A 26,716-nucleotide genomic window follows, 5' to 3' on the forward strand; every position below is an offset into this window, starting at 1 on the left:
TTAAGGTGAGAGGAACAAGATTTAATACGAACCCTTGGGGGAACTTTTTCACCCAGAAGATGGAGGGTATATCGAGCCAGCTGCCAGAGGAGTTGTTGAGGCAGGTACTCCGTGTTCTCCCTGTGACCGCAAGGGTTTCTCTGGGTGACTTTAGACATACAGCACGGAAACAGGCCCTTGGACCCACTGAGTCCTCGCCGACCAGCGATTACTCTGTACAGTAGCACTATCCTACAAACTGGGGACAATTTGCAATTTTACAATCTCTTGCCCAGAGAAAACCCATGCAATCACAGGGAGAACATACAAACCTTGCATGTGTAGTCAGGATCGAACCTGGGTCTCTGGCGCTGTAAGATAGCAACTCTTAGGGCGGCACGGTGGTGCAGCGGTAGAGTTGCTTCCTTACAGCGAAAGCAGCGCCGGAGACCCGGGTTCTATCCCGACTACGGGTGCTGTCTGTATAGAGTTTGTACGTTCTCCCCGTGACTTGTGTGGATTTTCTCCGAGATCTTCGGTTTCCTCCCACATGTACAGGTTTGTAGGTTAATTGGCTTGGTAAATGTAAAACTTGTCCCTAGTGTGTATAGGATAGTGTTAATGTGCGGGGATCTCTGGTCGGCGCGGACCCGGTGGGCCGAAACGGCCTGTTTTGCGCTGTATCGCTGCGCCACTGTGTTCTTCTCACATTCCAAAGACGTACAGGTTTGTAGGTTAATTGGCTGCTGTAAATTGTCCCTAGTGTGTAGGATAGAACTAGTGCCTGTTTCCACGCTGTATCTCTAAACAGATTCCCAGGACAGTAGGGTCAATCCACGGTCACGAGAACCGACTTATGATCAATCGGGGCGACGATGAAAGGGCGACCTCGGACGACGAGAACGAAGAGGGGGCAGGGTGATGGTGGTGGGGGGGGTTTGCCGAGAACTAAGGAGGGACCCGATAAGGGGGGAAAGGCAGGCCTGTTCGCCGCTGCGAGCAGAAGCTAGGACAGTCCGACGAACGGTTTGTAACTTTGTCAGCATCAGACACATGGTGACTCTTTGTGTACTGCCCAGGTGAGGTCTGCTGTATGACTTTACCAGGTTCAATGGTTCGTTACTGTCACGTCTGCACACAGCATTCTTTTGCAATACTGGTAATTTTTTTGCACAACCACAAATGTACAGTTACCACAATTTTTACGCCGTTTAAAATTAGAAAAAAAACAGAAAACACAAACAGTCCAAAGTCGAGTCCACGTGTGGGAAATTCTGGTTGTTTGCAAAACCGAGAATTCCACTATGCCGAGGTACACTTGATAATAATTATTGAATTGAATAATTGAGAAGGGTTCGAACCGAAACGTGACCCATTCCTTCTTTCCAGAGATATAGCCTGCCTTGCTGAGTTAATCCAGCACTTTGTGTCTATCTTCATTGAACAGCGTCTATCATCATAGACTTTGTAGGAAAAAAAACCTGCAGATGCTGGTTTAAATCGAAGGTAGATACAAAATGCTGGAGTAACTCAGCGGGTCAGGCAGCATCTCGGGAGAGAAGGAATGGGTGACTTTTTGGGTCGAGACCCTTCTTCAGACTGAAGAAGGGTCTCGACCCGAAACGTCACCCAGCATTTTGTGTCTACCTCCACAGACTGTGTGTCTATCTTCATTGAACAACTGTGCTCCCCCCACCATTTCTCCTCCCCAGGGGTTCACTGGTGGATTTGCTGGTGTTTCCGGAGGCTGGACAAACCGCCAAAGCCCTTGCCACAATCGGTGCAGGTGTAGGGCCTCTCCCTGGTGTGGACCCGCTGGTGGGTTAGCAGGTTGGACGACTGGGTGAAGCCTTTGCCGCAGGTGAAGCAAGTGTAGGGCCGCTCGCCGGTGTGGACCCGTTGGTGGGCATGGAGGTTGAAGGTCTGGCTGAAGGCCTTGCCACACAGGAAGCAGGTGAAGGGCTTCTCGCCGGTGTGGACCCGCTGGTGCCGGAGGAGACAGGAGGACTGGGTGAAGGCCTTCCCGCACATGGAGCAGGCGTACAGTCTCTCCCCGGCGTGGACCTGGTGGTGCCGCAGGAGGTGGCAGGAGCGGGTGAAGCCCTTGCCGCACTCAGAGCAGGTGAAGGGCCTGTCTGCCCTGTGGACCCGCTGGTGGGTCAGGAGGCTGGAGGAGTGCGTGAAGCCCATGCCGCACTCGGAGCAGGTGAACGGCCTCTCGCCGGTGTGGCTGCGCCGGTGGATCTCCAACTGGGACGGGTAGCTGAAGCCCTTGCCGCAATCACCGCACTTCCACGGCTGCTCCCTGGTGTGGCGAAGCCGGTGGATCTCCAGCTGCGACGCGTAGTTGAAGCCCTTTCCGCAGTGCCCGCACTTCCAGGGCTTCTCGCCCCTGTGGCAGCGCTGGTGCCTGGACAGGCCGGACGCCCCGCTGAATCCCCGGCCGCACTCCAAGCACCGGAACCGCTCCTCCCCGCTGCCGCCGACCGAGCTCTCAGCTCCCACCTTCAAAAGCCGACGGTGCCCGGGTGAATCAGGGGGCACTGGAGTGTCATCACCTGTCGTCTGGCTCGAGTTGCCCTCCATCAGAGATAGCCTGTCTGAGAAATGTCTGTAAAGCACAAAGTGGTGCGAGAAGGGCCGTGAAAATGAGCAAAATGTGGGGTTGATACCAAATAAATCTCCAATAATCTAATCCCAATGGTTCTACAACTGCTTCACTAGTAATATACTAATCCTAGTAGTGAAGACCCTGACCTGAAAAATGCTTATTTCTCTCTATATATATATATGTGTGTGTTTATATATATAAAATATATTATGTACCGGAAGTGGCTGCGCTGCCATGCGGCTGCCGGTCGCCGGCAGTCTGTTTGTCTTTTTTCTTTTTTTGTCTATGTGTTAGTGTTAGATGTCTGTAGTAGTCTATTTTTAGCTGTGTATATGTGGGGGGTGGTGGGGGGGATGGGGGAAACCTTTCTTTTTTAAATCTCTGCCTCGACGGAGATGCCACCCTTTTCTGAGTCGTATCTCCGTCGCGCTGCGGCCTAAAACCTTGGAGTGGGCAGCCTTCAGCTGGGATAGATCCTGAGGTCTCCATTCGCAGGGCCAGGACTTACCATCTCGGAGCTGGCCGACTTTCGGAGGCTGCAGCTTTACCTCCGGAGGCTCGGCCACGAGCCCTGTGGACTGCAACATCGGGAGCTCGCAGGTCCCTGGCTGGCGACCGGCTCCAGCCATGGCGGCTTCGACCACCCTGTTGGAGGGCTTGATCGACTCGCTCGCAGGACCGTGGCTCGGCCGCGGGGGCCTTCCATCGCCCGGCGCAGCTTGGCCGCAGGACTTTTCGCTGCCCGGCACGGCTCGGCCACGGGACCTTCCATCTCCTTGCCTCGGCAGAAGTCGAACTATCTGTCCGTGGGAGAAGCATGGGGGAAGAGAGAAGAATTTTCTTGCCTTCCATCACAGTGAGGGGGTGCCTGGAGGAGTCACTGTGATGGATGTTTGTGTTAAAATTGTGTGTCTTGTGCCTTTTACTCTGTACTGTTGTGGCTGCGTGGCAAATGATTTTCGTTCAATTCATTTTGAATGACAATAAAGGCATATTATTATTATAATATATAAAATATATTATGTATGTATATATATATATTATATTAAATAAAATATATATCATGTATATATATACTATATATATAATATATAGGAAGGATCTGCAGATGCTGGTTTAAACCGAAGATAGACACAAAAGCCGGAGCAACTCAGTGGGACAGGCAGCATCTTTGAAGAGAAGGAATGGGTCTCGTCACGAAACGTCACCCATTCCTTCTCTCCAGAGATGCTGCTTGTCCCGCTGAGTTGCTCCGGCTTTTCGCCTCTCTCTACATAATCACTATGTTAACCACTTCTAGTGTGAGTCTTTGATGATGCTGGCTGCTTTTCCGAAGGGGACGGGGGAAGAAGGGACAGAATTGTGGATGGGCACCAGGGAGGGTTTGGGGCACATGGAAGAGAGAAGGAGGGGAAGGGACGAGGTGGGACGTTACTTAACAATTCATCCCGAGCCAAGGAGACCCGACCTGATCACAATGCTCGGTCTGTCCCTACACCCGGAATCGAATGAGTTCGTCCCTGCTCGAATCGGATGAGATCGTCCCTGCTCGAATCCTCCGCATCAAAGTCCAGAAACGCGAACACCGCATGAATCCGTTGCCGAGCGGGTCATCTCTCGAGTTCGGGTGGGGTCGTCCACGGTGGAGGGGATCCCCGGAGCTCGGTGGGGGCGAGCGGGTGGAAGGGCCGGGACTGTCCCAGCCCGGCGGCCCGCGCCTGTCCTCGCCCGGCCCGGGGAGCTGGTTTGCCCGGGGAGCTGCGCTGCGCTCCTACCTGGGGCCGGGAACGAGCTCCGGCTCGGCCAGAGGACAGACCTTCATCCGCGACGCTCCCGGGACACCATTTCCCATCTCTGCCCCTGCCCTTCCGGCTCCTGCAGCAGAGATAGAGCGTGTTCCGCGCCGCAATGCATTCTGGTTACCAATGGACGCCAAGATGCTTGGCGTGAATAACGTTTGTCATCACCCGGGATTGTTCTAATTTGCTGTTTAGCTAATGTGGAAGTAGTGTACCACACTATCTCATAGTATATGGAGTATACTCCATATTATTGTACACTACCTCATAGTATCTGGCGTACACTACCCCATATTATAGTTTACTGCCACTTATAGTATATGGGATATACTCCGGTGTGCGCTGTACTGTATGGCAGAAAAACCATATTGGTGTATTTGGGGCATACTCCCCATATTACAATATACTACCTCTTAGTATACTCTAATATAGTAGAATAGCATATACGCCATGGAGTATGACATATTAGAGCATACTATCTTTTGTAATAAAAGCTGGATAGAGCTCTTAAGGATAGCGGAGTCAGGGGGTATGGGGAGAAGGCAGGAACGGGGTACTGATTGAGAATGATCAGCCATGATCACATTGAATGGCGGTGCTGGATCGAAGGGCCGAATGGCCTCCTCCTGCACCTATTGTCTATTGTCTATAAATGGCATATACTAGTGTACTGCCTCATAGTATATGACCGTATATAACCTCAGGTATCACAAAATGCTGGAGTAACTCAGCGGGTTAGGCAGCATCGCAGGAGAAGGAATGGGTCTCGACCCGAAATGTCACCCATTCCTTCTCTCCTGAGATGCTGTCTGACCCGCTGAGTTAATCCAGCATTTTGTGATACCTTCGATTTGTACCAGCATCTGGAGTTATTTTCCTACGTATATAACCTCAGTATACACCCAATATTACAGTATACTATCCATGTTATAGTGCACCACCCCTTATAGTGAATGCAGCAGTATACTTACTATACTCCTTATCCCCCCCAGCCCAAAGTCCGTGGAGTGGTTCCTTGGAAGGTTCCTGGCCTGGTGTCACTGAAGGTCTCTGGGACTGGTATCATCCATGTGGCTCCAGACCAAAGATACTAGAGGAGCAAGATAGACCACTCGACCCTAAAAAACATAATATGTCATGATGCCATTTTAGTAGGCAGAAACATGCAGAAACATTTTAAAAGAATAATACAAAAATCTGTGAATTGATAGATGAGATATATTCTGCATTTTAATGGTATCATCACACATACTATTTCCCCAAAACACTGATTACACTGCGAGAGGCATAGCGAACGGCGGGGTTTGCATACTAAAATAGCGGACGTTACGCTCCTTTGCGTACTACACTTCAGTATAGGCGATTTCAACGGAGTGGTCCATCTTGTTGCTCTAGTATTTTTGCTCCAGACCCAGGTTCTGGGGATGCCTGTTGAAAGAGGCGATATCGCATGCGCACGGGAGTGGAGACGCCACCAACACGTGACTCTGCATGGAGGCTCCTGGGAGGTCGGCGGCGGGTGAGAGCGGAGCATGGGGGAGCGGGAATCGTGCATGTCGGGGTCCGGGCCTGAGGAGCAGCCTCCGGCCGGGCGAGATGGTCGGTGCAAGCCTCCAAAGCACTGGCGCACCGGGGCAGTCCCGACCCGCGCTCCCCGAACACACATTTCCCCTTCTCCACCAGCTATGAGCTGCGCATGCGCGTTGCGGTGGCCTTCCCTCCCCCCCACCAGCCCTGGTCCTCCAAGGCTGCGCATGTGCGTTGCGTTGGACCTCCTGGGTTCTACATGCGCGTTGTGTTGAATTCGCATCTGCTGCCTCAGGCTTCCGCGGACCTGGACGAAACCATTGATCCAAGTCCCACTAGGATCCAGGCTGGTGGATTGGGAACCGGAGTCACGAAAGATAGCAGATGCTGGAATCTGAAGCCCAAAATCAAGCACACAAAGTGCTGGTGGAAACTCAGCGGGTCGGGCAGCGTCTGCGGAGGTAACCAGGCGTCTATCAGTGTAAACCAGCATCTGCAGTTCCTTCGTACACAGTCCAGTTGCTCCGGCAGTTGGTTTCATGGATTGGGAAATCGTTCGGTTTCCAGATCTTGCCGACGTCCAGATCATGTAATGTACTAATTGGGAAATGCAGATGTTGGTTTATACCAAAGTTTGACACAAAGTGCTAGAGTAGATGGATACAAATTGATTGTTATCAAGCAACTAAACCATCCTACCAACAACCAGAGCGCAGTCGTGGACTACTATCTACGTCATTGGAGACCCTCTGACTGTACTGACTTTATCTTGCACTAAACGTTATCCCACTTATGCGGATGACTCAATTGTAATCATGTCTTGTCTTTCTGCTGACTGGTTAGTGTGCAACAAACGCTTTTCACTGTACCTCAGTACACGTGGCAATAAAACAACACTCAAACTCAACTCACCAGGTCAGGCAGCATCACTGGAGAGCATGGATAGGTGACATTTTCAGTCCCAAAACATCACCTATCCATGTTCTCCAGAGATGCTGAGTTACTCCAGCATTTTGTGCCTAGCTCAGATTCTGCTATTGACGGCTTCAGATTGGACTGAGGGGAATAAATGAATTGGGTATTCGTCCCTGTCAATAAAACTCTCGAACTGTGATAGTGAACCATGGTGGTAACTTTATTGCTGTTTTTTCAACAACAACAAAAACTTTCCTTATGTGACTTATTGTTCTTTTGAAACACACCTTCATTCAAGGACTACTGGTTCCCCGCCCTGATGTCAATGGAACATCATTGTCACGATATTCCACAATATTCACCACCACCATCAGATTCCCTTCCTCCCCTCTGTTCTGAGAAGAGTGACTCAACTTCTCCAGTCTATCCATATTATCCCTGGGAACCTGGAGATGAATTCTCATTATCTGTGTCCACTTTGAGAGAGCAAATTTTTAAAGAAACATCACCTCTGACAGCGCAGCAGTCTTTGATTGTTAATGCACATAAGCGCCTGGAGTTAGACTCAAAGCTGTGTTTAGTCTCTTCTTTGACTGGATAGCATGCAGATAAAAGGTTTACACTGTACCTTGGTAGACCGAACAATAATAAGCTATGCTAAGGGTCGGCACTGTGGTGCAGTGGTTGAGTTGCTGCCTTACAGCACCAGAGACCCAGGTGCGATCCTGACTATGGGTGGTGCCTGTACGGGGTTTGTATATTCTCCCTGTGACCGTGTGGGTTTTCTTCGGGTACTCCGGTTTCCTCACACATACGTACAGGTTTGTAGGTTAATTGGTTTCTGTAAATTGTCCCTAGCAAGTAGGATAGAACTAGTGTACAGGTTATTGTTGGTCAGGACGGACTCAGTGGGCCGAAGGGGCTGTTTCTGCGCTGTATCTCTAAAACGAAACCAATTAAATTAGTCTTTCAATAGAAGTGCAGGGGTGCTATCAACTAAGTCACAGTTGGTCACTCTGCTGAAATGCTCCTATAGCTTATTTTGCCTTCTGTAATCTGTTCACAGGGTAACAGCAGTTGGTCTACGCAAGGGCCTGTTTCCGCGCTGTATCTCTAAAGTCAAAGGTAAAGTGTAAAGTTCCACAGCCAGAGAAAATAGGAGCTAGAGAAGACAATGGGTCAGCAAAAGAGAAACGAAGAATGAGTTATGTGTGTGAGGTTTAGATGAACCAATCTAGAGAGAAACTAGAAAATTGTTCAAGTCTCTGAAGGAGTTGGCAAATATTTTGTTGACAAAATCTATATATTAGCATGGATTGTTTATTCTTGGAAGAAAGACAATTCCCCGTCCAGCTGGAAACTTGTGCATCTGCTTTGAGTCCACAATGAAGATTGCTGTTGCATGTTCTTGAAATGTCACCTATCCATGTTTTCCGGAGATGCCGCCTGACCTGCTGAGTTACTCCAGCACTTGGCATTTGGTTTGGTTGAAACAATATTATCCGTGAACTATTGATCCCTGCTCTGAGATTGCAATACGTCCTCGTTGCCCCGAACATTGGGAAGAATTCACTATGTCGTCCAATGTGATGGGATCCCAGCGGGTTCATACCCAGGAGAAGCCATTCACCTGCTCCGAGTGCCGGAAAGGATTCAACCGGTCATCTGACCTGCTGACCCACCAGAGGGTCCACACCGGGGAGAGGCCGTTCACCTACTCCGAGTGCGGGAAAGGATTCACTCAGTCGACCCACCTGATGAGGCACCAGGGAGTTCACACCGGGAAGAGGCCATTCACCTGATCCGAGTGTGGGAAGGGGTTCATCGAGTCGTCGCACCTGCTGGCTCACCAGGTCTCTCACACGGGAGAGAGGGCCTTCACCTGCACTGAGTGTGGGAAGGGATTCACCTACTCTTCCCACCTGCTAACACACCAGCGGATTCACACCGGGGAGAGGCCGTTCACCTGCTCCGAGTGCGGCAAGGGATTTTCCTGGTTGTCTCAGCTGCGGATACACCAGCGAGGTCACACCGGGGAGAGACCCTTCACTTGCCCCGAGTGTGGCAAGGGTTTCATTCAACCCTCCCATCTGCTGACGCACCAGTGGGTCCACACTGGGGAGAGGCCGTTCACTTGCCCTGACTGCGGGAAGGGATTCACCCAGTCATCGTACCTTGTCAACCACCGACGGATACACACGGGGGAGAAGCCGTTCACTTGTTCCGAGTGCGGGAAGGGCTTCACACAGCTGTCCAACCTGCTGACGCACCAGATCGTTCACGGCGGCGAGAGGCTGTTCACCTGCTCCGAGTGCGGGAAGAGATTCACTCGGTTGGCCCACCTCTCGACACACCGGCGGGTTCACACTGGGGAGAAGCCGTTCAGCTGCCCGGAGTGCGGGAAGAAGTTCAACCAGTCGTCCCACCTGCTGAAACACCAGCGCGTCCACTCTGGGGAGAAAGAGTAAATATTCGGTACATTGACGATCTAACTTTTAAGGCACTGTGATCCTGCCCTCACTGCTCATCACACCCAGGGCTGAAACCTGGTCACTGAGCACAGTTGGTGTTTGTTTCTGTGAACATTGAATTCTCCAAAGTAAAACTAGATAAAGTACTGGAGTGACTCTGGGTCAGGCAACATCTCTGGAGAACAGGGATAGGCGGCGCTTTGAGGCGCAACCCTTCTTCAGATTCTACTTCCTGTTCCTACTTCAATTTCTTCTCTTAGAAACCGTCGCCCAGTGGTGAAGACTGGAGAATTGAATTCTGCAATTTAAGGTAACTGACCTGCAAACAACACCCCCTCCATCTTTTTTCTTTCTTTGGGAACCTGGATTTGCACCCTTTTCTCCCCCTCATCCCGCTCCCAATCTCCTCATCTGTTGCAACTAGATTCATTCCTCTGGTTTCATAATTCGCAACCCTTATGCTTGTTTGTCTTTTCATCTTTTGTTCAACTGTCTGCCTATGAAAACCCCCCCTAACCTGTTTCCACCTGTCACTTTTCCTGTCCACCTGCTTCACCTATCGCTGCATCCACTATCACTAGCCACACATTGCCCCCCCCCCCCCTCCTTCAAGACCTCTAGTCCCGATTACCATCAGTCTGAAGAAGAGTCCCATCTCGAAATGCCACCTATCCATGTTCTCCAGAGATGCTGCCTGGCCCACTGAGTTACTCCAGTACTTTCTGCCACTTTGTTTCTGTAATGCCAGTTACCCCTGTAACTGCTGGAGTTTAATATTTTGGATTGGTGTAAAATAAATCAGTTCTGCTTTAAATCCCATGCCTCAGTGCCTTCATATCACTATAATTTGCATAACGTACACCAGAAAACGGCCATTCGCTCCATGTGCAAAGGGACACGATGGGTTAAGTGGACAGTGGGCTAAGGGCAGATTAGCCGAAGATATAGATTATCCTCAGGCCCTGTGTGTGGGGCCTCATGGACCCTGCTTGAAACTGGATTCCTGTTCCATTAACCTATTGCAAATAACGTGACCATACACATTTCAGGTGTTTTATGACTGTTGACAGACTGATTTCCCTCCTGGGATAAATAAAGTTCTACCATATCGTATGTGTAGGAAGGAACCGCAGATGCTGGTTTAAACCGAAGATAGACACAAAATGCTGGATTAACTCAGCGGGATGGGCAGCATCTCTGGCATGGGTGATGTTTCGGGTCGAGACCCTTCTTCACACGGTCTTCAGACCTCAGTATGAAGAAGGGTCTCAACCCGAAACGTCACTCATTCCTTCTCTCCAGAGATGCTGGCGAGTTACTCCAGCATTTTGTGTATCTTCATAACAGCATATGCCTGGAATCTGCCTCCTCCACAGACTGGAGAGTGCAAACGTAGATAAGGGGCAGTGTAAGGACTATATTGCCGCATTGATTATTAGGTTGTAGTTAGGGAACACTGCCCCATATACTATTTGGGGTAGTGCACTGTACTATCGGTAATGTACTCCTTATACTATAAGAGGTAGCATACTATAATATGCTACAAGTGTAGCATATGGTAACATAGGTAGTATACTCCTTAGACTATACGAAGTGGCTGAACAGACCAGCTGAACAAGTTCGAACAGTCCGTTTTTTCACACAAAGGATGGTGGGTGCATGGAACAAGCTGCCAGAGGAGGTAGTTGAGGCAGGGACTATCCCTACATTTAAGAAACAGACAGGTTCATGGATAGGATAGGTTTGGGGGGATATGGACCAAGCGCAGGCAGGTGGGACTAATGTAGCTGGGAAACATAGCCTGTTTCTACACTGTATCACTTTCTGACTCTAACCCCGGATGATGAACGCCAAGCACAGGCGTAGGTAACCAGAATGAATTGCGGCGCGGAATACGCTCTATCTCTGCTGCAGAAGCCGGAAGGGGAGAGACCACAAGTCTTGTCCGGGTTTAGCGCGGCGCGGGCTGCAGCGATGGGGCGGGAGCCCGGTCCCGGGAAGGAGCGCAGCAGTGGGCCGCGGGGCTAAACAATTCCTCAGGTCAGGACAGTCCCAGCCCTTCCACCCTCCCCCCCACTACCGAGCCTCGGGGAAACCGGAGCACCCGGTGAAAGCTTTCCACCAGATCTAATGGTAGAGTTGCTGCTTCACAGCACCAGCGACCCGGGTTCGATCCTGATAACGGATGCTGTCTGTATGGAGTTTGTACGTTCTCCCTGTGACCGCGTGTGCTTTCTCGGGGTGCTCCGGCTTACTGCTACACTTCAAAGACTCGCAGGTTTGTAGGATAATTTGCTTTGTTAAATTTGTAAATTGTCCCCAGTGTGTAGGACTAGTGCGATCGCTGGCCGTAGCACATCGTTCCTCAAACATGGGGTTCAACTACTCCCAATATTCCAAATCCGGCCTCACCAGTGCCTTATAAAGTCTCAGCATTACATCTTGTTTTAATATTCTAATCCCTCGAATTGAATGTGAGCATTACGTTTGTCTTCATTAACGCTATCTCAAACTGCAAATTAATATTTTTTGGAATCCTGCACCAGCACTCCCAAGTCCCTTTACACCTAGCGATTTCTGAATCCTGAATAATATGTGACGTTCATGGTCAATGTATTCCACAGATTCACCATCCTCTAGCTGAAATAAATCCTCACGGAACTGCCCCTGCACTCCTAGATTCCCCCTTACCCTAAAAATCTATGGTTACAGGTGCTGTCTGTACAGAGTTTGTACGTTCTCCCCGTGACCGCGTGGGTTTTCTCTTCGGTTTCCGCCCACTCTCCAAAGACGTACAGGTTAATTGGCTTGGCGGATGTGAAAAATATTGTCCTTAGTGTTGTGGATAGTGTTAATGTACGGGGATCGCTGGTTGTTGCAGACTCATTGGGCCTAAGGGCCTGTTTCATTCTCAGCTGTTATCGGGCAACTGAACTGTCCTCTCTTCAGTCTGAAGAAGGGTCTCGACCCGAAATGTCACCCATTCCTTCTCTCCCGAGCTGCCCGACCTGCTGAGTTACTCCAGCATTTTGTGAATAAATCGATTTGTACCAGCATCTGCAGTTATTTTCTTATGTCCTCTCACTAGCCAGAGAGCCGTCCTGACCTCCCATCTATCTCACTGGAGACTTTTGAACTATCTTTAATCAAATTTTATTAGACTTCATTGTTAAATCTTGCACTAAATGTTGTGCCTTTTGTCATTGGAGACCTTCAAACTATCTTTAATCGCATGATACTGGACTTTATCTTGCACTAAATGTTGTACGTGTTATCCTGTATCTGTACACTGTAGTCTTTTCGCTGACTAGGAAGCACGCAGCTGTTCACTGTACCTGATACATGTGACAATAATAAACAAAACTGAAATAAAGCACTCCTCAAGACCGTGGCTTTTACTGCAAAGGTTACACACATTAAAAACACAGCCTGGCGGGCATCCAATGCTGGTTTATTTGCCTCCCGCCTGGTTATCCCAGCATTTGACATGTGAACTATCTTTTATCACTTATCAGTGTTCGGGCTTTATCTTGCACGAAACGTTGTCATTTAGGTTTAATCCTGGTCATCCTGCCAAGGTAGAGGTACCGTTGTGGGAAGCGATCTCACTTCAGTCGGGGAAGGACGGGATCCACGGCCGCCGCTCACTTGTGGACACGCTGGTGCTTGCGGAGGTTGGAGGAGCTGCGAAAGCCCTTGCCGCAGAGCGGGCAGGAGAAGGGGCGCTCGCCGGTGTGGACCCGCTGGTGAGCCAGCAGGTGGGAGGAGCGGGTGAAGCGCTTTCCGCAGGCGGAGCAGACGAAGGGCCTCTCGCCGGTGTGGAGCCGCTGGTGGGTGAGGAGGCTGGAGGACTGGGTGAAGCCCTTGCCGCACACGGAGCAGCTGAACAGTCTCTCCACGAAGTGGACCTGGTAGTGCCGGGGCAGGTGGCTCAGCTGGGTGAAGCCTTTGCCGCAGATGGAGCAGGTGAACGGCCTCTCGCCTGTGTGGCTGCGCCGGTGCATCTCCAGCTGCGACGGGTAGCTGAAGCCCTTCCCGCAGTCCCCGCATTTCCACGGCTTCTCCCCTCCTGGGCTGCGCGGTTGTCCGGCCAGTCCGTCCACCCGCGTGACTCCACGGTCACCTTCCCCGCATGGGAACCAACCCTCCTCTTCCTGACAATGCTCCTCTTCCCGCTGATCCAACGTCCCAGACCCGTCCCGAGTCATCGCTTGGTCCGATCTACACAAATCCTCCATCGCCCACTCTGTGAAAGACCACGGCAGCGTGAAGTGTAGACAGAGTCAATGGTTTGTGTGATGGTCTGGGCTAAGTCCACAACTTGGACGTAGCTGTTCCCAAACCCAAATCACAAGGTAAGGCAGTCTCTGTGGAGAGAGAAACATGATCTACATTTCATCTCAATGTTGAGTTTGGCTTGATTGTATTTATGTTTAGTATTACTGATCTGTTTGGATAGCAGGCAAACAAAGCTTTTCACTGTACACACGACAATAATAAACCTAAAACCTCACCCTTTGCGGCTTTGGTACAATTTATTGTTTCACCCCCTACATCTGAATCATTCTATGCCTTGAATCCTGCTACATTCTGTGTTAATCATTCCTGCTGTGAACTCTCCATCATTCATGCTCTTTGAAACAGGTCAACGCAGGAAATAATTCACAAAGTGTCGACGCAGCCAGTAGAGCTGCTGCCTCACAGCGCCTGAGACCTGGGTTTAATTCTGATTCCGGGTGCTGTCTGTCTGTGTGGAGTTTTGCATATTCTCTGTGAGAAAACAACATAAAAACAGGCCCAAAGTACTAGGGCAGTCTGACCCTTCTTCAGACAGCCCCGACCTGAAACATCACCCATCCTTTTTCTCCAGAGATGCTGCTTGACCTGCTGAGTTACTCCAGCACTTTGTGTCTATCCTTGTTAAGAACCAGCATCTGCAGTGCTTTGTTGCTAGATTCTTTCTGTTTTAGTTTAGCTTAGTTTAGAAAGACAACATGTAGTACACACCATCGATCACCCGTTCACACCAGTTCCATGTTATTCCACTTTCTCATCCATTCCCTACACACTAGGAGTAATTTACAGAGGCCAATTAACCTACAAACCTACACATCTTTGGGATGTGGGAGGAAACCAGAGCACCCAGAGGAAACCCATGTGGTCACAGGGAGAACATGCAAACTCCACACAGACAACATCCGTAATCAGGATCAAAACCGGTTCTCCGGGTTCTATTAGGCAGCTGTGATGCTATTCCCATTTCCTCCCACATCCCAAAGACGTGCAGATTTGTCGGTTGAGTCGGCCTCTGTAAATTGCTCCCAAGGGTGATGGGAGTGGATGAGAAAGTGGGATAACATAGAACTAGTGTGAACGAGTGAGCGATGGTCGGCATGGACTCGGAGGGTCGAAGGGCCTATTTTGGTGCTGTATCTGTGGGAGGAAACGAGCATCCCGTTTGTAGATTATTTGTAGCGTGCCAGGCCTCTGACCTGCTATATTGCAGGGTCTAACCCGTGGTGACCACAGCCCAGTGTGTGAGACCTTGCGTGTGGTTGCAATCTCCGACGGGGTCTGCCTCCTTCCACAGCTGGTGCTCCGCTGGTGACCCTCCACAGGCCCTTTCTCCCCGGTTAAATCCCCTGGTGCTTCCGAACCCCGATCCAAAATTCTCTCCACTTTCCTCGCCTCTCTTTCGGCTAAATCAGGGTGACTGCCGTCAACCCAACAAGGGGACATGAGGAACTTCAGATGCTGGAATCTCGAAGCAAAGAGAAAATGGCAAAATGCTGGAGGAACTCAATGGGGCAGGCAGCATCTGTGGAGGGAGATGGACAGGGCAACTTTACGGTTGGGATTCTTCCTCAGACTGACCCAATCAAGAGAACATAGATGCATGGAACTGCTGACGCTGGTTTACAAAAAAAGACCCACAATGCTGGAGTAACTCAGTGGGTTAGGCAGGAGCTCTGGATGACATGGATAGGAGATGTTTCGGGTCAGGACCCTTCTTGAGACTAATTGTATTTGGGGGTGGGGGGGAGGGAAGAGAAGAAAGCTGGAAAGAGAAGTGGGGCGAATAGTGGGTGGATACGGGTGAGTGGGAAGGGGGGGGGGGTTGGTGGACAGATGGATATACAAAGGCCAGGGGGAAAAGGGTGTCACAGAAGAGGGGTGAAAATGAAGCCATAGGAAAGGATGAAGGCGGAAGGGGACAGAGGAGAGTGGGAGAAACTCACGAGCTGAAGGGGTGAATAGAAACAAAAAAGGACTTTACATTTCAACTGTACTTGAAGCATTCATTGTCAGGAGGCCTCTCTTCCAGGCCAGCACAGACACGATGGGCGGAACGGTCTTTCAGGACGACAAATTTTCTGATTCAAGGCATCTTCCTCTTCTGTTACCCTTTAAAGAAGTTTACAAAAGATCTTTTATTTCTTTTTGAAGAAGGATCCTGACCCAAAACGTCACCTCTCCATGTTTCCATTGATGCTGCCTGACCCGTTGAATTACTCCAGCACATTGTGGTTTTTTTAAGTAAACCTGCACCTGCAGTTCCTGCACTCTACATTTTACGAGAGACTTGCCTGAATGCAGGGTAGAAATCCAGTTCAGGTCAATTTTGTGTGCACTCTCAGCAGTAACTCAGTTGGACAGTCACACCTCCAATTTACGGCTTTGAGGCATTACAGTAAACCCTCACTATAATGGACCATGGGGGGGGGGGGGAGAATGATGTCCGTTATTGCAGATTGTTCGTTATAACCGAGTAAGAGTTTTTTCCCCATTGACTCCGCTGCCCGGGAGCCAAGTCAGAATCCTTGAAGCCCCCTCACTGAGAGCCCAGTAGGACCTCCCTGACCACACGGAGTGCAGCTGGGGAACGGCAATAACTGCTGCCCTGCTGCTGATTCTCACATTCAGAGATTGAGAGCAAAATGGGAGGTCTGGGGCGTTGAGGTGAGGAAAGTTAACTCCGTTTCTACTTCCACTAACCTGCCTAACTTGCTGAATGTACTTTTTAACAGTTAAAAAGATTGTTATTACTGCAAGTTAAAAATACTACATGCTGTTTGTTGCATTGTTTAATAGAATTGTGTTCATGGAAGCAATGGCTTGTCAATTTCAATAAGGTGTCAATTACAATGTTAATTCCATGTCAAATTCAATGCCTTGTAAATCTCGATAGCCTCCGCGGTGTAACTAAAAGCCACAGTCCGCAATCATGGCGCCGGTGTTGCCCCACAAATTATCCGCCAGAGAAAGCGCCCCATGTCGGTGCAAGGAACCGAGGGCGCATGCGCCGAGAACCGGAAGGGAGCACGAGTGGTGCGGACCGCGGAGAGCGAAGAAGGCGGGACAAAGCAACGCGGGAGGCTCCGGGAGCTCGGTGGAGGCCGAGGGCCGGGGCAACGGGTTTAGGCCACACCGAGGAGCTGCCGGAGTGTGGGGGCAGGAATTGGTCCAGGACCGACCCCCCGCTACCAGGGATCTCGCTGCCCGCTCCCGAGGATTCCCCAGGGGTTCCGCCCGCTCCCGGGCCCCGGGGATCCGCCCGTTCCCGGGGATTTCCGGCTACCCGCTCCTTACCGAGGGTCGCACCGCCAGCCAGGCCCCATATACTGGGCGGCGCATGCGCCTTGCTTACCCCGGGGCCGGGATTTCTGATGCGCGGGGGCGTCTGGGTAGCGCGACGGCGGGAGTGACACCGTGCTGGAGTAACTCAGCGGGTCGGGCAGCATCTGTGGAGCGGAATACAGTAGACACTGCTGGTGTAACCCAACAAGCTAGACGGCATCTGAGGAGGGGAATATTGTACACGCTGCTGGAGTAACTCAGCAGGTCGGGCAGCGTATGTGGAGGGTAACACACACTGCTCGAGTAACTCAGCGGGTCGGGCAGCATGTATGGAGGGGAACACAGACGGGAGTAACTCAGCGGATTAGGCAGCGTCTGTGGAGGGAATACAGTACACACCGCTGGAGTAACCCAACAGGTCAGGCAGCATCTGAGGAGGGGAATATTGTACACTGCTGGAATAACCCAGTAGTTCGAGCAGCATATATGTGGAAGGTAACACACACAGTGCTGGAGCAACTCAGGGGGTCCGGCAGCGTATGTGGCGGTAACACAGTTTTGGGGAAACTCAGCGTGTCGGACTGCATCTGTAGAGGGGAATATAGTACATACCACTGGAGTAACTTGGGTCAGGCAACATGTGTGGTGGGATATACACACAGTATTAGAGTAACTCAGCAGGTCGGGCAGCATCTATGGAGGAATACAGTACACATTGCTAGAAGTAACTCTGTAGGTTGAGCAGTGTCTGTGGAAGAAAGCACAGAGGAAAGTGCTGAAGTTACTCAAGGGAGGCATGGTGGCACAGCGGTAGAGTTGCTGCCTTACTGCGCCAGAGACCTGGGTTCGATCCTGACTATGGGTGCTGTCTACGGAATTTGTTTGTTCTCCCCATCACCTGCATGGGTTTTCTCCGGGATCTCTGGTTTCCACCCACACTCCAAAGTTTGTAGGTTAATTGGCTTGGTGTAATTATAATTTCCCCCTGCAGCTGCATGAGATGTAACACCTGTCCCTAAGAAAGCTGGAAGAGGAAAAGCAAGGGATAGGCAGGAAAATAAAGACACAAAATGCTGTAGTAACTCAGCAGATCGTGCAACATCTCTGGAAAATATGAATAGATTACTTTTTGGGTCTGGACCCTTGCGACTGATTGTGGTGGGGGAAGAAAGTGGGAAGAGAGGAGGAGCAGGATAAAGCCTGGCAAGTGATAGGTGGATACAGGTGAGGGGGGTAGGGGATAGGCATATAGTTGGTCAAAGCCTGAACCACTGAGTTACTCTGGCACTTTGTGTCTTTTTTTTGCAAACCAGCATCCTCAGTTCCTTGTTTCTAGAATCAAATTGCAATTTGAGAACAATATACATTAAGCAAGCAGCCTAGTATTAATTGTCCGCATCCAGTAGACTTAAAACTTTATCCCCAGTGTGAACTTGTTGGTGTTTCAACATGTGGGGCTGAGCGAATCCCTTCCCACATCCAAAATCCCAGGTTGTTCCCAGATGAGGGGTTCATTGAAGCCTACCAAATAATGACAGCCAGATGGTGGTAAATCTGTGGAATTCATTGCTACCGATGGTGATGGTGGTTTAGTCATGGGGTATTGTTCAAGCGGAGATTGATATGTTCTTGATCAGTAAGTGCGTCAAAGGTTACGAGGAGAAGGCAGGAGAATGGAGTTGAGGGGGAAAGATAGATCAGCTATGATTGAATGGGGGAGTCGACTCGATGGGACGAACAGCTTAATTCTGCTCCTAAGACACGGTAATGCCCCAGCTGGGCTGAATGTCCATTTGTATACCGACCATTCCCTGCATCGTGGAGAAATTAAGTGCATGGGAAACAGTGCTGAAAATAAGTGATTTTATTTAGTGTAGGTCAAATTTCAATCTAATTCCAATAATTAATACCAACAGAAACAATAATCCATAGCCTCATTGGTACCTCAGTCATGAATATTGCACACCAAGTGGTACGGTAGTGCAGTGGTAGAGTTGCTGCCTTACAGCACTGTAAGGGGTTTCTGCGCCGAGCTTTCGCCCGACCTAAGGTCCCCGTGCCTTGCTCTGATCCCTTGACCAGGCCGTGCACACTGGTTCCCCGTGAGTGGTTCGACCCACTCACCCCTTACGGTTCTAGACACTGGGCTTAGATGCAGGAGCTCTTATAGTGCAGAAAAAATTCAACCAGACCAGATTTTAAAACCAGGGTTTAAATGAAAAAGGCTTTTATTCAGCACTTGGGACTATTGTCCATGAATACTTATTATACAGTTCTATAAGACATATCTATAATACACATACCGAATACATGAATATCTTTATTTATTAATCACAAAACGCACAGTTCACAAGACATATACCCGAATACCCTTTTCGCTGAAAACTTAAAAGCACACAGTTCCACGAGACATATATCCGAATACCTTCTTCGCTGAATTCTTGAAACACACACAGTTCCACAAAACATATACACGAATACCCTTTTACTTATGAATTCTTAAACACAGTTCTGCAAGACACATACACGACTGTCAGATGGGGAACGCACGACGCATCGCAACCTTGACCAACCCATATTTTAATACACACCCAACGTTTATTCACAACCACCCTCCTCTCTACACTAAACTATGTCCAGGATATGTAGGATTTGAAGTGCATGCTCACCATGGGGTTATTACTGGGGTTACTGGTTGTTCGGTTTTTGCAGTATTTCTTCTCGAGTTGCGTGCCTGTTCCTCTCTCTTGCATCCGTTCTTCTTTCCGACTTTCTTCTTGACTTCAGTTGACTTCGAACCCGGTTTTCTCTGCGCTTCTTACCTCTGTCCGTCTTAACTTTTTCACCCAAAGTAGTGGCCAGTTATACTGTTTCTGACCCGTCCTATCTCCCGCCAGATCTTGGAATCTCTTTGTTCAAAAGATATGTATGAGGTTTTCTTCTGATCTGCCTTATGTTCGGGGATACCGGGGATGGCCAGACGGTGTAAATTGGGATTTCATTGTGAGGTGATGGGTGTTAACTGGTTTCCCATCACCTACCAGGTAGTTTTCTATGGGCTATTGTGCCCCCTCACTGAGATGAACTGTTTAGGTCGGCTTGGGGCATTGTGAGTATGCTGATGTCAGCGCCCCAGTGTCTGGACTCCGACCTGGTTTCGTAGGTTTCTGCATGGCCAATACCCATCCTTTGTTCTGGCCGTAGCTTTGCAGAAACCTAGAGACTGGGTTGTAAGGTTTTTACTTTTGTGGCTGGTCACGAGGTCCTGCAGCCATTTTAGGACCCACAGATTGTGACATCCTTTGTTAATCTGACCGCAGCCTTTCTCCGCTATCAGCCCCAGTCTCTTGTTTAAAATGTCCAAACTGCAGCTCTTTGGTTTGGTGTTGCTTTCCAAATGAGGGAAAACTTCTCAAATCTTACAGCACCAGAGACCCAGGTTCGATCCTGACTATGGGTGCTGTTTGTACGGAGTTTGTAAGTTCTCCCTGTGACCCCCATTGGGTGTACTCGCTCATGTCGAAGATGTGCAGGATTGTAGATTAATTGGCTTCTGTAAATTGTTCCTAGTGTGTCGGATAGTGCTAGTGTATGGGGTGATCACGGGAGGCATGGTCTTGGTGGGCCGAAGGGCCCATTTCCGCGCTGTATCTCTAAAGTCTAAAATAAAGAAAAATAATCTTAGTTGCCCGGTTGCAGAAATATTCCCCACCAGGAAGATTTACACGTTATTCAAAGTGTGATCTTGCTGGTGTGTCCGGAGGCTGGGGCACTGAGTGAATCCCTCGGGCCATTGGTGCAAGTGAAGGGGCTTCTCGCCCCTGTGATCGCGCCAGTGCAACGGTGTTTTGCTCAGGATTCCTGCAACTGCAGCTCCTTCTGTCTCCATTTTACTGCTCCACTGATCTCTTGGGTGGACATGTCACAGACGAGAGGTCATAGCTTTAAGGCGAGAGTGGCAAAGTTAGAGTTTAGTTTATTGTCATGTGTCCCTAGGTACAATAAAAATCTTTTGTTGCGTGTTAACCAGTCAGCGGAAAGTCAATGCACGATTACAATTAACCCGTTCACGGTGTGCAGATACATGATAATGGGAATAACGTTTCGTGCAAAATATGATCCAGTAAAAAAGTTTAAAGGATTCAAAAACGGCAGTTGGAGTTAATCAGCGGGTCAGGCAGATATCGGGAGAACATGGATGTCCCACTGCCACCCTCTTTCAGCCTTCTCTCCCCTGACTTCAATGGTTTCTTTACCATCACGGGTACTGGGTACAGTGAAATACAGCTGAAAAGGCCATTTCTCAACAAATGCTATCTGATCCACTGAGTTACTCCAACACTTTGTGTCTTTCTATCCACCGATCACTTCCAAAGATTTCCCCGCCCCCACCTCCCATGTTCAGCTTTCTCTCCACCCCAACCTGTACTACAATGTCTGAAATAAGAGGGCATTCCCTCCACAGATGCTCTCTGACCTGCTGTGTTACTCCAGCACTTTATGTCTTTTGGTTTGTAAACCAGCATCCTTGTTTCTATCACTTATGAGGCTCTGTTACACCCCAACCACCCCTCTTTTAACTTCCTCCTGTCTGACTACAACCAGCCTGAGGAAGGCTCCACCAAAGATACTAGTATCTCTGGGCTCCACCAGATACTAGAAGAACAAGATAGACCACTCGACCCTAAAACCCTAGTACACCATGGCACCATTTTAGTAGGCAGAAACTTGTAGAAACATTTGAAAAGAAAAATAACAAAAATCTGTGAATTGATAGACGAGATATATTCTGCATTTTAATGGTATCATCACACGTACTGTTCCCCCAAAACACTGATTACACTGCGAGAGTTATAGCGAACAGCGGGTTTTGCCTACTAAAATGGCAGACAGAGAAATAGGTGCAGGAGGCCATTCGGCCCTTGGAGCCAGCACCGCCATTCATTGTGATCATGGCTGATCGTCCACAATCAATAACCCGTGCCTGCCTTCTCCCCATATCCCTTGATTCCATTAGCCCCTAGAGCTCTAATTAACTCTCTTATAAATCCATCCAGTGATTAGGCCTCCACTGTCCTCTGCGGCAGAGAATTGCACAAATTCACAACTCTGGATGAAAAAGTTTCTTCTCCCCTCAGTTTTAAATGGCCTCCCCTTTATTCTAAGACTGTGGCCCCTGGTTCTGGAATCGCCCAACAATGGCAACATTTTTCCTGCATCTAGCTTGTCCAGTCCTTTTATAATTTTATATGTTTCTATAAGATCCCCTCTCATCCTCCTAAAGGCGGCACGGTAGCACAGCGGTAGAGTTGCTGCTTTACAGCGAATGCAGCGCCAGAGACTCAGGTTCGATCCTGACTACGGGTGCTGCACTGTAAGGAGTTTGTACGTTCTCCCCGTGACCTGCGTGGGTTTTCTCCGAGATCTTCGGTTTCCTCCCACACTCCAAAGACGTACAGGTATGTAGGTTAATTGGCTGGGTAAATGTAAAAATTGTCCCTAGTGGGTGTAGGATAGTGTTGATGTGCGGGGATCACTGGGCGGCACGGACTTGGTGGGCCGAAGGGGCCTGTTTCCGGCTGTATATATATGATATGATATGATAAACTCCAGTGAATACAAGCCCCTAGTCTTATCAATCTTTCCTCATATGAAAGATTGAAAAGACTAGGTTTGTTTTCACTGGAGTTACGCTCCTTTGCGTACTACACTTCAGTATAGGCGATTTCAACGGAGTTGTCCAACTTGTTCCTCTTGTATCTTTGGGCTCCACTCCCTCCACAGACGCTGCCCAACAATGGGACAGGGCTACTGCTTTGCGCATGCGCGGAACCGCACGGCATGATGGGATGGTTGGGCGGCTGGACTCCGGGGAAGAGGCGGCGGCGGCGGCGGGGCCGCAGCTCACTCACTCACTCACTCCCCCGCCCGCCCGCACACGGCCTTCCTACACCCCGCATCTGTCTGTTTTGCCCACCCGCTTTCGCGTTGATCAGAGCGACGGGCCGGCTCCGCTCCCAGCTTCAACCACTGCCGAGCTTCTGGTAACATCCGCCGTGCGCGCACGCGCTCCCGCCGACCATTTCCGGTCCCCGTCGCACAGGTAGGGCGCTGTCCGACGCGCAAAGCCGTCTAGGTAAATCGACCGCCATTGAAACAATGGTTTAATGGTTTTATTGCCAGGTGCGAACTGCTGAAACATCTTAATCTTACGAACAGTCCAGTAGGGTATTGCCATACCCCCGATACCCAATCAGCAAGTGTATGGAAATAGCCTACTGAGTCCGCATGAAAGAAGCACCGTGTTTTGTCTCCATTTTCAAAGAACACGCTATTGCGCTTTTGAACGGTGCCTGTTCCACGCATGTCCCAGGCTGCTTTTAAATAGGTTTAAAAAAATACACATACATCCTAGGAGAACATGGATAGCTGACGGTCCGGGTCGAGACCTTTCTTCAGACTACTGTTTTCATTGTCTCAGTTACATTTAAAAGCCTGTGAATATCTCTTTACGGGTAACACGGCAGTCATATTTTGCACAAAATGCTCGTACAAACAACAATATGATTAGCAGCTAATTCATTGTCATTGTCTGAAGAAGGGTCCTGACCTGAAACGTCACCAATTTCTTTTCTCCAGAGATGGTCTCTGACTCGGTGAGTTACTCAAGCATTTTGTATTCCTTGCCGGCAGACAGTTGTGGAATTCAAGTCATTGGGTATTTTTAAAACGGAGATTGATAGACAAGTAACGGCTCTGGGGAGAAGACACAGTATTGAACTGGATCGATTGGCTAGACGTTTGAGCTCAGGTTTATGAAATAGACAATAAAACAGAAACTTCTGAATCATAGCTACCCTAAAATTACAGCCAACCTATCGTCCGTTCTGTGATATGTATATATTTTTTTAATTCTTCAACAGAAAATTGCAAAAGAAGAGGTTGCTTCAAATCAAATATCACCTCAAAATCTGATGGAGTCACTGTGAATCAATGTCCTAAAGGCAGCGTGTTTAGCATTCTCAGGTGGGGATGTTCCCAAAGGCAAACTGTGGAAAGGCATTTAAAACATTTGACAGCCAGTGAAGTAATCTCGGCAGAAAGCAAAACCATCCATACGTTCTATGTGCGAGAGAAAGGGTTTGATCATTGACCGAGCCAACGTGAGAGTTTGAACGTTTTCTACAAAGCAAATATTTGACTGATAATAGATAATAGGTTGTTGATGTTTCCAAGGAAGAAATCACAGAATCGAATTGGTATTACATTGTGTGAAGGAAGGAACTGCAGGTGCTGGTTTACACTGAAGATAGACAAAATGTTGGAGTAACTCAACGGGTCAAGGCAGCATCTCTGCAGAAAGGGAAAAGGTTGAGACCCTTCGCCAGACTCAGAAAAGGAATAGATGATATTTCGGGTTGAAACCATTCTTCAGACATCTGACAGGGACTTTACCACTTTTGTGGCTGGGAGTGACTTTAATCCTCTCGTTCGGACGCTGTTCTCTTACACCAATGAAACCGTTCCCATGTTCTGACTGTGGGAAGAACTTCAAGCAATCAAGTGATCTCATAAAACACAGGCGGGTTCACACAGGGGAGAGGCCGTTCACCTGCTCCGAGTGCGGGAAGGGGTTCACTCAGTCATCCTCTCTGCTGACGCACCAGCGGGTCCACACTGGGGAGAGACTGTTCACCTGCTCCGAATGCGGGAAGAGGTTCAGTCGGTCATCATCCTTGCTGACCCACCAGCGGGTTCATACGGGGGAGAGGCCGTTCACCTGCCCCGACTGCGGAAAGGGATTCACTGAGTCATCGAGCCTGTTGAGGCACCAGCGGGTTCACACTGGGGAGAGGCCCTTCACCTGCTCCGAGTGTGGGAAGAGGTTCACCCGCTCTTCCAGCCTCATCACGCACCAGCGGATTCACGCCAGCGAGAGGCTGTATGCCTGCCCCAAGTGCGCAAAGCAGTTCACTCAGTCTTCCAAGCTGGCGACGCACCAGCGGGTCCACACCGGCCACAGGCCGTTCACCTGCCCCGAGTGCGGCAACGGTTTCGACCAGTCGTCCCACCTGGTGGCCCACCAGCGTGTCCACACCGGGGAGAAGCCATTCGTCTGCGCCGAGTGCGGCAAGGGCTTCACGTGGTCCTCCAGCCTGCTGAGGCACCAGCGGGTCCACACCGGGGAAAGGCCCTTCACCTGCTCCGAATGCGGGAAGGCATTTTCCCAGTCTTCCGATCGACTCATACACCAGCGGATTCACCACAGTGAGCACGTGTAAACCCAATGTGCCCGGAACATTTAACCTTCTTCGCTTCCGATGGCCAATGTGTCCATAAGACACGAGCAGATTTAGGCCAGCCGGCCCATTGGTCACCTTCCTTGGTCCCATCGTCTGCTCTGCCATTCAATCTTAGCTGATCCATTTTACCCTCTCAACCCCATTCTCCCGCCTTTTCCCAATAACGCTTGATGCCCTTATTCATCAATAACCTGTCCATCTCCGGTTTCAAGATACCCAATCAATTCTACAGATTTACTACCCGCTGCCTAAAGAAATTCCTCCTCATCTCCATTCTAAAGGCAATAGAGCCCACCTTCCAACCTGCCACTTCCCCAGCCTCAGTGCCTCCTCTTCCTGTGTTCCAGCCTCCACCACAAACATCCGGCACTATTTAATTGTTATTTAGGGTAACCCCTTGTTATTACAGACCTTTCGTAAATGGATTTTGCTTATGACAGACTATCTGATGAAGAACACAGGCTGCTGGTTACACTGTGGGGGGCATTGATGAGGAATTGATATTGATGAGGCATTGACATTGACAAGGATAGATATTCACAAGGCATCGATACTGACAAAGCTTTGAAATTGACAAGAAATTGATATTGGTGAAGGGGAAAAGATTTATATAGGTGAAGGGGAAAAGATTTAATAGGAATCTGAGGGGTAACTTTTTCGCACAAAGGGTGGTGGGTGTATGGAACAAACTGCCAGAGGAGGTAATTGAGGCTGGGACTATCCCAACATTTAAGAAACAGACAGGTACATAGATAGGACAGGTTTGGAGGGATATGGACCAAGCGCAGCCAAGTGGGACTAGTATAGCTGGGACATGTTGGTCGGTGTGGGCAAGTTGGGCTGAAGGGTCTGTTTCCACACTGTATCACGAGGACTCGATGACTATGACAAGGCATCACTTGGATCCACACTTAAATCTATTAAACAATGCAACAAACGGCTTTTAGCATATTTAACTGTTAAAAAGAACTATGTATTTGAAAACAACTAGTTGTCTCAGAGTGACCACGAGGTGTTTGGAGCAAACCCCTCACTTGGTTACTGTGGAATATCAGCAATAACGGGCACCATCCTCCCCCCTATGGTTGCTATAATAACGGTCCTGATTTGGTTTGCAATCCAATTCACTTCCCGATGTAACGTATTCTCTCAGTTAACATGATTCGTACCAACTGGATGCATCCATGCGGTCACATGTAGAATGTACAAACTCCGTACAGACAGCGTCCATAGTCAGGATCAAACTGGTCTCTGGTGGTGTAAGGAGGCACCAAATGGCAGAATCTAAGGAGGCGTCAAGTGGGTGGAGGCAAGCCGGGCGAGTGGGTGAAAAAAAATGAACTCATTCACTTCGATACACAACTTATAAAATTTGACTTTTTAAAGTGATTGGGAAAGATTAATATTTCAAAGGACTTGGGTGTCCCCGAGTGTCTAAAAGATGAAAGCAGGTGCAGCGTGCAGTTAAATAGACACCATCAGAAGCGGACACTATCACCATCAGACACCGCAGGGGGCACACTGGCGCAGCGG

The 26,716-nt window shown here is 49.4% G+C and overlaps 3 protein-coding genes across 3 annotated transcripts in view; 2 read left to right on the forward strand and 1 right to left on the reverse strand.

Annotated features, from left to right (window-relative positions):
* On the reverse strand, positions 1-16,960 carry LOC144601155 (uncharacterized). The gene is made up of 4 exons (XM_078413106.1): positions 16,893-16,960; positions 15,580-15,707; positions 12,951-13,669; positions 1-2,455 (listed from the first exon to the last, which is right to left on the reverse strand). The coding sequence occupies exons 3-4, from the start codon at positions 13,538-13,540 to the stop codon at positions 1,696-1,698; spliced, it is 1,350 nt and encodes a 449-aa protein (XP_078269232.1). The 5' UTR covers positions 13,541-13,669; positions 15,580-15,707; positions 16,893-16,960; the 3' UTR covers positions 1-1,695.
* The window catches only part of LOC144601144 (uncharacterized), a 22,914-nt gene continuing 3,743 nt past the window's right edge, over positions 7,546-26,716 (forward strand). The window contains 2 exon segments of the mRNA XM_078413099.1: positions 7,546-9,289; positions 24,397-25,156. Coding sequence (XP_078269225.1) covers positions 8,406-9,289; positions 24,397-25,156 — 1,644 coding nt within the window. The 5' untranslated portion in view covers positions 7,546-8,405.
* Positions 22,714-24,385, forward strand: LOC144601140 (uncharacterized). The gene is made up of 2 exons (XM_078413095.1): positions 22,714-22,983; positions 23,804-24,385. Exons 1-2 carry the CDS (start codon positions 22,730-22,732, stop codon positions 23,853-23,855), a joined length of 306 nt encoding a protein of 101 aa, XP_078269221.1. The 5' UTR covers positions 22,714-22,729; the 3' UTR covers positions 23,856-24,385.

Source organism: Rhinoraja longicauda, chromosome 16 (genome assembly GCF_053455715.1).
Source record: "Rhinoraja longicauda isolate Sanriku21f chromosome 16, sRhiLon1.1, whole genome shotgun sequence".
Classification (NCBI taxonomy): domain Eukaryota; kingdom Metazoa; phylum Chordata; class Chondrichthyes; order Rajiformes; family Arhynchobatidae; genus Rhinoraja; species Rhinoraja longicauda.